The 11990-nt window shown below is 45.8% G+C and overlaps 2 protein-coding genes across 2 annotated transcripts; both read left to right on the top strand.

The window, feature by feature from the left end:
• Nucleotides 1–1275: 1275 nt before the first annotated feature.
• LOC140121299 (barrier-to-autointegration factor-like protein) lies at nucleotides 1276–11439 on the top strand. The gene is made up of 3 exons (XM_072140691.1): nucleotides 1276–1435; nucleotides 3087–3217; nucleotides 11182–11439. The coding sequence occupies exons 2-3, from the start codon at nucleotides 3092–3094 to the stop codon at nucleotides 11329–11331; spliced, it is 276 nt and encodes a 91-aa protein (XP_071996792.1). The 5' UTR covers nucleotides 1276–1435; nucleotides 3087–3091; the 3' UTR covers nucleotides 11332–11439.
• On the top strand, nucleotides 3879–6663 carry LOC140121297 (uncharacterized). The gene is made up of 2 exons (XM_072140689.1): nucleotides 3879–4551; nucleotides 4621–6663. Exon 2 carries the CDS (start codon nucleotides 4876–4878, stop codon nucleotides 6103–6105), a length of 1230 nt encoding a protein of 409 aa, XP_071996790.1. The 5' UTR covers nucleotides 3879–4551; nucleotides 4621–4875; the 3' UTR covers nucleotides 6106–6663.
• Nucleotides 11440–11990: the final 551 nt, after the last annotated feature.

The raw sequence follows: 11990 nt of genomic DNA, 5'->3' as shown, positions 1-11990 counted from the left end.
TGGGTCCTATTTCTATTTGGCATCCGTATTCGCAGATTGGTTGCTAGACAACTCAATATCAAGTGACAGGAACAAGCCAATTACATCATTTTCCAGTCTTCCATATTTTATACGGACCATAAATATGTAAGACAAACGGGAGACACAGAGCATTTGAGTCCATACGGGAGAGAAACAAGATACACAGAGGAAAAACACAGGCATCAGATCCGTGGCTTAAAACTATTTCCTGTTTGCATGTAGCCTTACGCGATATTTACCACATAATACTTTACATGTGCAGTGGCTGTAAGGGTACATTCACACCTTCAGTTTTTCAGATGCAGTTTTCAAAGCTAAAAGCCGGTGTGGATCTAATGGGTGAGAACATATTGAGAGGTGCTACTCCTCCTCTTATTTGCACTACACTCCTGGTTTGGATATCCAAACCTGCATCTGAAAAACGGAAAGTGTAAAAACACCCGGAAAGAGGCCTCCAAAAATGCGCTTCATGACCAGTTTTGTAAATGCCACCGGGCGCTAATAATTTATGCACGCCCCTACTACTATTCCAAATACAGCCGGGTCCCGCCTTCTGATAGTTCAGACTGCCGGTGACATCAGCTAACAGCCTGAAAATCTTGCGCATGCGCGCTGATACTTTTATTGAGGATCCGAAGCCATCTGATAGCTTTGATGCCAAAATTAGGGGCAGCCTTTAACCCGAGTCTAAGGCGCGTTTTATGCAGAAAATTCGGTATTCTATGATTTATAAGATAGATATTCTATGGTTAAACATAATAATTTGGCAGCCCACATATTACAACACTACCTTCCAGGTTTTTAAAGGGCATCTACCAAGGTGGGACCCGGCTGTATTAAGAATTGTAGGGGCGCGCATAAATTAGCCCCTGGACCCAGGGGCCACTTAGGTGACCTACACCCGAGCGCCTCCGACTTATTAGCTCATAAAACTCTTTTCATAAAATATGCTAAAAAATACTTTTTTAGGAGATATTAAAAATACTATAAAAAGAAGCTAATGCAATGAGTAAGTACATTATTGGTGTCCATCATCAGTATATCTGATATACTGATGTCCTTTAATAAAAGTTGGATTGTACTGTCATCACAAATTTTGGGTTTGTTTTCACGTTTCCCGGCTACAGGCTGCTACATGGCCAAAATCACCACACAACACCATATGACTACACTGCGTGTGTGAAGAAGAGCGACGAGGCGGATTTCCCGCGCAGGCCTGAAGATCGCTTCTCATTGGTTACTGCTTTCATGGAGTCACGTGACGGCGTACAAATAGCAGCGAAAGGAGGCGGGGCGTAGAGGAGCCGGCGGTGTCTGTAGTAATCACCCGGTACACATCCCCCGGGGCGCGGTGTCTGCCGGTGTCAGGGCAGAGCCTTCTCCTTCTGCGCCCGGTGCTCTGCAGCTATACTGGGTATGACACGTAGCTTCAATTCCCTGCGGCATTTTCTCATATCGTGTATTACACCGCCCCCTGCTGGAGAGTGTGTGTTACTGCAGTGAATGGATATTACTAATGTGCTGTGGAGGAGAATGGCGGTGAATGTCCTATGCAGCACATGCTATACATGCGTGCTGCTATATCCTCCATATAGTCACACCGGGCGAAGGACCCCACCAGGCCTCACCTAATATCATGTCTGGTTATTATATCCCTACAGTAATATCTGAGGGTTTCTTCATGTTACTGTGGCCCTAAAGAGCATCTCTGTGGTTGATTATAGTAATGTGGCCCTGTGTTATAGTATGGCTGGGTCCCCCTACAAGGGTGTGGATCATGGGGCTCAGGTGTTAGTTGCAGGTTTGTTTTCCGGCAAACTGTTAAAGGGGTTATCCGGGTTTAAATTTTTTTTTTATGGCCGGGCTGGGGAGGGCTAGTTAAACATAATAAACATGGACTTACCTCCTCCGGTGCTGCTGATGTCCCGCGCCGCGGTCACTTCGATCCGTGCCCCTGTAAACAAACAGGGGCACGGAAGCCGCACACAGGGAGCTTCCGGTCCGCAATGTGGACGGCTCCTCCCATGCGTCCCTATCTCTCAGCGTTGTAAGTGCTGAGAGATGGTGCGCATGGGAGCTTCCGGCCGGCCGGAAGCTCCCTGTGCGCCGGTGTAATGAAACCGGCGCACGGAGAAGACCGGCCGCGGCGCGGGACATCGGCAGCACCGGAGGAGGTAAGTACATGTTTATTATGTTTAAATAGCCCTCCCCAGCCCGGACATAAAAATTTTTTTAAACCCGGATAACCCCTTTAAATATCCAAGATGTGACTGCAAACCCCGAAACAGTTTAACAGTGTAGTGAAGATTTGCCTGATTGCATTGTGTTTACATGTTAACAGAATGTAAACACATTGTGTTAACATTACTTAATATAAATGCAAAGCATTTGGGCAAATCCCCTCTCCGCTGTTTTTAAAATGTGTTTCAAAACGCAATGAAAACGCCACGTGTGAGCGCACCTAAAGCAGTGACTGAGAACTGCGGCATCCAGGTGGTTTAGCTAATAAGTGGCTCCGTCTGCAAGGGTGATGGCACGTGTGGCGTTTTGAACACGTTTTTTTGGGCCGTTATTAAGCAGTCCGTTAAAAAACGCATCAGTTTTGGACAGGTTTGACCAATTATCTTAATGCAAACTGGTCAAAAACGCATGTGTTTTTTGACGGACTGCTTAAAAACAGCCCAAAAACACGTTCAAAACGCCACGTTTGCCATCACCCTAAACGCAGACAACGCCGCACCCACCGGGGTGGGCCGCGGCCCGATCGCATTGGTGTTTCTATTGAAGTCTCATAAATTAAAAACACAACAAAAAACTTTACCCAACTAACTGCAGCGATTATATAGTGGACAGTGGTAAATGAGCAAATGGATTGTAAGCTTTTGCGAATAGAGCCCTTGTTCCTGTTGTTTTATGACTTGTATGATTGCTGTGTTATGTCTCATTTTGTTTGCATATGTAGCGCCAGAGGAGGGAGGATTTGTCCGTTCACTGATAAATTGTCATATTATGATAACGTCAGGTTTTGGCTTTTGTAAAACTTACGCTTATTGTCACTTTTACAGTAAAGATGTCTCACACGTCACAGAAGCATCGAGACTTTGTCTCTGAGCCCATGGGCGATAAGCCCATTACAGCCTTGGCCGGTATTGGAGAGGTTCTTGGTTGCAAATTAGAAGAACAAGGCTTTGATAAGGTAATATAGGGGGAGATGTATCACAAGTGTTGGATAGTCAACCAGTGCGCAGTTCACGTATCTGCACACATTACAGATTTTGTTGCAGCGCAATACAGTAGCAACAAAGTTAATATAATTTGTAAAAAGTAATGAAGACCATGTCTCCCCCCCCCCCCCAAGCTGAAAATGTTGCCCATTATATCACAGAAATGTAACCTTTTATTAGTGCATATTATAAATTAACTTTTATTATTAATTATAAATTATAAAATTATGATTTACACAAAAACAGGTCTAAAAATATTGGCAATAGTGTGATGATCCCCTATGGTGTCCCTGTTTTATCACCTACAGTAGGAACAGTTACCAATAAGTGTCAAGGAGGGGGAGTAGTTATGATGTGGTAATATCCCCACGCCCTTGGACTACAACGTAAAAAGGGGAAAAAGACACAAGAACGCAAAAGAAAAGTGACATGATCATTTATTTTTCGCATTGAGCGGTGTGGGGATTAAAACCCCTACATCTACAGTTTTTTTTTTTTTTTTTTTTTTAAATCCCAGTTTCTAATGCTGCTATATAACGTGGCTCGGGTTTTTCACAACTAAATACGTGCGTACATGCTGCCACTAGGCTGTGTAGTTGTATTTTCCATGGCGTCCCCCATGACGGCCCCAACTGGAGGATGGCCCTTGACCTCTGTAGGGACAGGAAGCAGAGAGGTTAAAAGCCCCTCCCCTACACCCACACTCCAGTGGCTTCCTGTCCCTACACAGGGCAGGGAGTAGAGAGAAGTTTCTCTCCTCGCTTCCCACTAGTTGGGACAGTGAGGGGGGACACCATGGCGCGGGACCTATCCCTTACCCAGCACAGCTCCGGGCCTCGATCGGGTTGCGGCCCTTTCCTCTGCCTGCGTGGATCTGTGTTTTTCCTTCCGGCTCTGCCCGCAGCTCCTGGAGCTTACGACACCCGGAACATGTGATTCTGGCGCTCCCGCGCACTTCCGGTCGACCCCGTCGTCAACTTCCGGTGGAGTGACGAAACCGGAAGTGACGTCAAAGCCGCGCAACCCGGAAACAGGATCGCGGGGCGGTAAGTTTAAATTGCTCTAGCGTGGTAATTACGTTGATCTGAGGTCTAATCTTCATTCCGGAGCACACCTCTAAACTGCGGCTTACGAGTTAAAGGTTCCCTTTGGCGTTTTTTCAGGTCAGGTCTTTGGCTTCAAACACCCTGATATGTATAACTGTATATTATGCTGGCACATACTATATTTTATTGCACTGTATTCTGATATGGGCCACGTTTACCTTATAGACCCTGGTGGATCTCTCCTGGCTTACCGGTACCAGGTAAAATCCTACCCTTTAACCATTGCAGTGCTGATTTACAAGCCTTCAATTGTTGTTATTACATTCTAGGCTGGCTGGTTACTGTAGTTCCTCTAGGAGCATGGAACCCTGCAATTTAGAGGCCTCAGGTCTGGACCTCATATCCCCACCTCCTGTGAGTAGGGGTTAAAGGGATAGGGTGGTGGGTCACCCGCACGTCCCGTTTATAGCAGTTCCTTATCCGGGCTCTCCTTTCCTTGATAGGATCCCAAGGAAAAGGAAAAAGGCCGTGCTAAGGAGCAATCCTCCTCTGAGAGGAAGAAAACTCCTCATAAAAAGTGCAACATGTGCTTTGAAAAGTTACCTAGTGCATATAAAAAACCTGTGTGCAAAAAATGCCTGGATAATTTGATTCGTGAAGAAAAGACCTCATTCATGGATGAGATGCGCAGCTTTATCCAGGAGGAAGTCAGATCATCTGTGTCTTCATCCTTGGCTGCCTTTGCCCCCCAGGAACCACCTCAAAAGCGCCAGAAAATAGTGGATTCATCTTCTGACCCCGCTTCAGACTCTGGTGCTACGGTCAAGGATTCTTTGGAGCCTGATACGTTCCCTTCCACCTCTGCAAACAGGATGGAATCGAGATATCTGCTGGCTTCTGAAGACCTGGAACCCCTCTTAAAAGCGGTGCGAGATACCCTGAAGATAGAGGAGGTAGAGGAGACGCAGTCCATTCAGGATGAACTCTTTGGTCTGCTCAAAGCCAAAAAACGGCGCGTGTTCCCGGTCAATAATACTCTCAGGGATCTGATTCTGGAAGAATGGAGGGATCCGGAAAACAAAATTTCTCTCTCAAAAGAATTCAGAAATCGTCTTTCTTTTGATGAAGGAGAAGCCAAGCTATGGAACTCGGCTCCTAAGATGGACATCCAGGTCACTAAAATGACCAAGAAGACCGATTTGCCTTTTGAGGATGCTACCCAGTTGAAAGATCCGCTGGATAGAAAGGCAGACAGCCTATTAAAAAAGAGCTGGGAATGTTCCATGCTGAACCTTAAATCCAACATTGCTACAACGTCCGTAGCTCGCACACTATTCCACTGGGTAATGGAGTTGGAAAAGCATGTAAGGGATGGAACCCCAAGGGAGCTGTTACTTAATACCTTCCCGACCCTGAAAGCAGCCACAGCTTTCATTGCTGACGCCTCGGCAGAGGGAGTGAGGATTAGTGCTAAAGAAGGGGCTCTTTCCAACTCCGTAAGAAGATCTCTCTGGTTGCGCCAGTGGAGCGGAGACTTCAGGTCGAAGTCTAAATTGTGCGGCATCCCGTTCGAGGGCGAGTATGTGTTTGGGCCCGAATTAGACACCATCCTGGAGAGGGCGGCGGATAAGAAAAAGGGCTTCCCAGAATCCAGGACCAGTCTGAAGAAACCTTCCTTTCGTGACCCCAAAGAGAGGAGACCATCCTTTAGGGGCAAGGGTAAACAAGGAAGGTGGAGCTACCCTAAAGGTGGAAGAGGCAGGGGGTTTCTGCTCAACCCCAGTAACTCCGCTACGAGTTTCAGGAAACAATGACGCCAAGGTGGGAGGAAGACTGTTGAATTTTCATCAGCAATGGAGCCGGATAACATCAAACCCCTGGATTCTGTCCATCCTCCAGGACGGCTACAAGATAGAATTGACCGCTCTTCCTCCCACAAGTTTCGTCCTTACCAGACAACCCTTTCGGGACCTGTCGCTCCAACTCTGGACAGAAGTGCAGAAGTTGTTAGAACTGGATGTGATTATCCCTGTACCCCAGGAACATCAGAGAAGAGGACATTACTCTCCACTGTTCCTCATAAAGAAACCGAACGGGAAGTCCAGGATGATCTGCAACCTGAAAGGGCTAAACAGGTTCGTTCTATACAGAAAATTCAAGATGGAGACTGTCTCTTCCGCTTCAGCGCTAATCCATCGTCAGGCGTTCATGTGTACAATAGACCTGAAGGACGCCTACTACCACGTCCCAATATACCCCAACTCGCAGAAGTTTCTCAGGTTCGCAGTCCTGTCGCCAGAAGGCGAGGAAGCTCACTTTCAATACAAAGCCCTTCCCTTCGGGATATCTTCTGCACCGGGAACCTTTTCAAAGATTATGGTCGAGGTGGTAGCGTTTCTGAGAAAAGAAGGAATATCCATCATTCCGTATCTAGACGACCTTCTGGTAGTAAGTGCCTCAAGTCAGGAGCTGATTCTTCACAGGGATATCACCATGAAGACTCTTCAGCGGCTAGGCTGGATCATCAATACAGAAAAATCCAACCTAGAACCGAGCATGAACGTGGTATTCCTGGGAGTTCTAATAGACTCCACATGACAGATGTCTTTTCTCCCACCAGCAAAGAGAGAGAATTTAATTCTCCAGCTAAACACGTTCAAGAAAAAGAAGAGCTGCTCCATAAGAGAAGCAATGAGGATCCTTGGGCTCATGACTGCATGCATCCAGTGCGTGCAATGGAGCCAAAGTCATGCAAGGACACTACAGAACTGGGTGCTGTCCTCTTGGGACAAAGATCCTCGTCACCTAAACCAAAAGGTGGAGATTCCCCTCTGTCTTACGGTCCATAGACTGGTGGACAGATCCAGCAAACCTGGGAAAAGGAGTACCCTGGCATCCTTGGCCAGTGACAACTATACAGACGGACGCAAGTCAGTCAGGTTGGGGAGCGATTGTCGCAGGTCATCCTGTCCAAGGCCTGTGGCCGGATTCAGTGAAAACCCGTTCCTCAAATCATCGGGAGTTAAGAGCTGTTCTGGAAACCCTGAGGTCCAGCACACAAATGCTGAGAGGAAAGCATGTCAGAATTTTTTCGGACAACGTCACTACGGTAGCCTACCTACGTCACCAAGGGGGAACCAAAAATCCGAGTCTCCTGGCACTCTCAAACAAAATCTTCACCTGGGCAGAAGACAACCTTCAATCCCTCTCCTCCATCCACCTCAAGGGGGAAGAAAATCAGGCAGCAGACTTCCTCAGTCGGAGGAAGATAGATCAAAACGAGTGGTGTCTTCACGAAGATGTCTTCCTTCAGTTAACAAGGAGGTGGGGACATCCGTCAGTAGACCTGTTTGCCTCCAGCAAGAACGCGAAGCTCCCGCGTTTCTTTTCCCTGGAACCTACAGTTCCCTTCAACCAAAGGGACGCATTCAGCCAGTCCTGGGGGGGGCTGTTACTGTATGCCTTTCCTCCGATACCTCTTATCTCCCGGGTCATACAAAAGATCAGGGAAGACCAGGCGGAGGTTATACTCATAGCGCCTTGGTGGTCAAAAAGGAACTGGTTTCCTTGGCTAAAAAAGATGGCAATGGCGGATCCATTCCTATTACCACCCCGTCCAGACCTCCTGTTCCAGGGTCCAGTCCTCCATCCCAATCCGCAGGCTCTCCAGCTCGCTGCATGGATCCTGAAAGGAAGATACTGACAGCCCAGGGGCTATCCGACAAGGTTATCTCCACGATGAAGGCTAGTCGTAAGGTGGTCACCCACAGAATTTACTCCAGAATATGGAAGAAATTCGTGTCCTTTTGTGGCTCAGTCCCTCCTAACCAGTTGTCTCCCAACATCTCGCAGATACTGGATTTCCTGCAAGCTGGGTTTGATAAAGGGCTGAAGACGAGTACACTCAAGGTCCAGGTATCAGCCCTTAGTGCCTTCTTTGATACTTCCTTGGCGGAGCACAAGTGGATCCAGAGGTTCGTAAAAGCTACCTCCAGATTGAGACCTCACTTAAAACAAAATATCCCAAACTGGGATTTGTCTCTGGTGTTGAATCACCTGACAGGTCCTCCATTTGAGCCCTTAGAGACTACGGACCTTAGAAGCCTAACCCTCAAGCTGACTTTCCTTATAGCCATAACCTCAGCTAGACGGTTAGGAGAAATCCAGGCTCTCTCTCTTAGAGAACCTTACCTTAGAGTTCTGGAAGATAGAGTAATTCTAACTCTAGATAAGACCTTCGCTCCCAAAGTGTCTTCCAGTTTTCATCGCAATCAGGAAATTGTGTTACCTTCTTTTTGCCAGAACCCTAAGAACAGTAAGGAGTCAGCTTGGCATACTCTGGACGTGAGGAGATGTCTTCTCCACTACCTGGACATCTCTAAGCCTTGGAGAAAGGACGACAACATCCTCCTGCAGTATACAGGGAAGAATAAGGGGAAGAAAGCTTCCAAAGCATCTATTGCCCGTTGGATCCGGACTGCCATCAAAGAGGCATATGATGCCGAAAATATGGACATTCCTGGGACTGTCAGGGCCCACTCAACCAGGGGGGTGGCAGCCTCATGGGCTGAAAAACGTGGGGCCTCTCTAATCGATATCTGTAAAGCAGCTACCTGGTCTAGCCAGTTGACATTCGCTAGACACTACAGATTAGATATCCAAAGTGCCAGGGATCAGGCCTTCGGTAGGAAAGTCTTGCAGGCAGTTGTCCCACCCTAAGGTACTGGTAATCTGGTACATCTCCAGTTGGGGCCGTCATGGGGGACGCCATGGAAAAGGAGAATTATTCTCACCATTAATTCGCTTTCCACTAGTCCGACGGCCCTTATATTTTTCCCGTCCCCTTTTATTTTTATAAGACAGAGTAGTCTTAGTCTTTATTATTTAACCTGTTGTATCTGTGTGTGACTATAACATACAATAAATGGGTTGCATCCACAGCCGGTGTAGTTATTTGGTAGCCACTGGAGTGTGGGTGTAGGGGAGGGGCTTTTAACCTCTCTGCTTCCTGTCCCTACAGAGGTCAAGGGCCATCCTCCAGTTGGGGCCGTCATGGTGGACTAATGGAAACCGAATTAACGGTGAGAATAATTCTCCTTTTTCACCTCCTTTTGTCTTGTTTACTCCAGAAAACTTGTGTCCTCTTTTTTTTGGGGCCATGTCAATTTGCCCCTAAATAAAAACAGTTTCAATAAAATGGCATTGTCTTCTTTGTTGCATCGTATTGCCTCCCATCTCCTGCCAGTCGAGAGGTAATGTGGCATACTGGTATGGGAGCTGACAGCTAAACTAGCATGTGACTGACGGCTGTCTAATGTGTGTGAAAGCAAAAACTGCAGTTGTGCAAAGATTTTGTAGATATCTGTCTGTTTATTGGAATATGTAGATTATTTTAAATTGCAATGATCTGACAGTTCAGTGGATTTCAAGACTAACATATGATTTTTGAGAGAGATCCTCTCCTCCCATGATAATCGGTTATCCGTTTTAACCATGTGTAAAGCTGTAGACAGCGTTGGGTAGTGATCTTTGAGATTTGTTTAACCATACCAATATTTATGTTAGTAGCAGCAGGAATGTGAAAATGATTTTTTTTATTCCAGGTTTGTAGCTGAATTTAAAGTGCACTGGTGTTTGAGATCTCTTCACAGAACATGGTGCAGCCCTTTCTTAGTTACTACTTTAGTATTTAAACAGAAGCTGCTTCGGCTGTAACGTATAGCAGGAGGAGGGGCTGTGCTCTGATCAATGTAGAAATCTGCTACAATCCTGGAAAATAAAGGGCTGCTACCTAACAGTTTCAACCTTTGTATGATCAAACTGCATGCCCCTTAGAGGAGCATTCCCATGAAGACAATATTCTTAAATATACTCAAGATAACAAATAACACATCCTCTAATGCAATGTTATGAAAAAATAAAATGCAGCATTTCAAAGATATAATTATAACCTGTCTCTATTAGTCCTGGTGTTTACAATTTAGTTTTCCCTGCATCCGACTGTAAACTCCTGACTATGGTTCCTGCAGCTTCTCTAAGGCTACATTCACACACATGTATGGGGAATGTATATACGGCCGATGTATATATGGCCGATATACGTCCCCCATACACTTCTATGGGCTCACGGCCCTGTACGGGAGCGGTACGGTGCGGCACCATACCGCTCCATAGCCCGGGAAAAGATAGGATATGTCCTATCTTTTCCTGTGATACGGCGCTGTATCTTCCTATGGAGAGGGATGGGGGTGAGCAGAGCTCATCCCCTGCTCCTCTCCGCAGCGCCGATGTATGCCCGCCGTACTACGGTACGGTGGGCATACATCGTGTGAATGTAGCCTTAAGCTTACACTACATACACAGGCATTTCTTGGTTCAGCAGCATCATATAGGAGACTGCAGCAGCAGATCTACAAACCAGATCTGAGGGGGACGTAGCAGAGCTTACTGAGTTTTATTGATTAGGTGAGGCAGCACAGCTGAGTGTGTCACTGCGACTTATATGCATCTCATGACTCTGATCCATCTCATTTTTTTTCTATGTGTCATATACTATTATACTGTCCAGAAGTGTAGATAAACCCTGTACCCTGATAATCTAAGTACATTGTGAGAACACAGCATTGACAAATCATGTTGTGTTTAGAGAGGCCCCTCCCACACGCTAGAATATTACACTGACCATCACTGAGTGATCGGAGCTAAAATCGCCATAAAACTGAGTAAAATTGTAAGGGGCTAAAAATAATCTTTATTGTGTAAACATCACTAGGGGATTAAAATTTGAAAACTTTCATTCATGGGCTTATATATAAGTGTGAGAGTAGATGTACTGTGATGCTTGACTTGCTGGGAAAATAAAAGAAAACTTTTTTTTTTTTTTTTTTAAGGCTTATTTGCTTCTGGGACAATTTCTTATCCTGAAAAAAGATGCAGATGACCTCTTTAAAGAATGGCTGAAGGACTCCTGTGGGGCGAATTCTCGACAAGCTGAGCTGTGCTCTTCCTGTCTAAAGGAATGGTGTTCATCTTTCCTATGATGCTTTCCTCTATGCACTTTTGTCCTTTGTTAGTTTTTACCTGCAATGTAATAGGATTTCATAAATTGTTTAAAATTTCTAAAGAATAAAAGTAAAGGTAAAAAATGATTTCTTCTAATGTTGACTCAAGTTCAATACAAAACTTCAGCCATTTTGGTCAATTCATTTTTAAAGGCACATATGGCTGTAAGAAAAAATTAAGGCTCCACTGGAATCAAAAGTCTTCTCCTACCTGGGACCCTGGCCTAGTGCTATGCTACCGGGAGACAGGTGGGAGAGCAAATGGTGTGGTCAAAGCAGCTACAAAGGGTAAAAGTGTGGAGGCAAGTGACAATTTCTGCAGGCAACTGGTGTAGACTTCACCGGGTGTCCGAAATACCAGGAGGCCAGAGACTCTTAGTATATCAGGCGCATTGTGCTCTGGACATTTAACAACTGGCGCACAATAGCCTCTATGTTTAAGTCCTCATATGGGACAAATTAAGAATAAGTTATCATATGTGGGTATTGCAGCCTGGCCTAAGTTTGTAGAATAAAAAAAAAACTTGTCCTGCAGAAAAACAATTCCAGCCCCTATAGAAATGTAATCCAATTACGGTCTTAATAAAAGTTCATACATTCTATGTTCACCAAAATGGTGGCATTGAGAAATCCACCGG

This window comes from Engystomops pustulosus, chromosome 3 (genome assembly GCF_040894005.1).
Source record: "Engystomops pustulosus chromosome 3, aEngPut4.maternal, whole genome shotgun sequence".
NCBI lineage: Eukaryota > Metazoa > Chordata > Amphibia > Anura > Leptodactylidae > Engystomops > Engystomops pustulosus.
The sequence above is the reverse complement of the archived record's forward strand: the minus strand, read 5'-3'. Positions and strand labels throughout refer to the sequence as shown.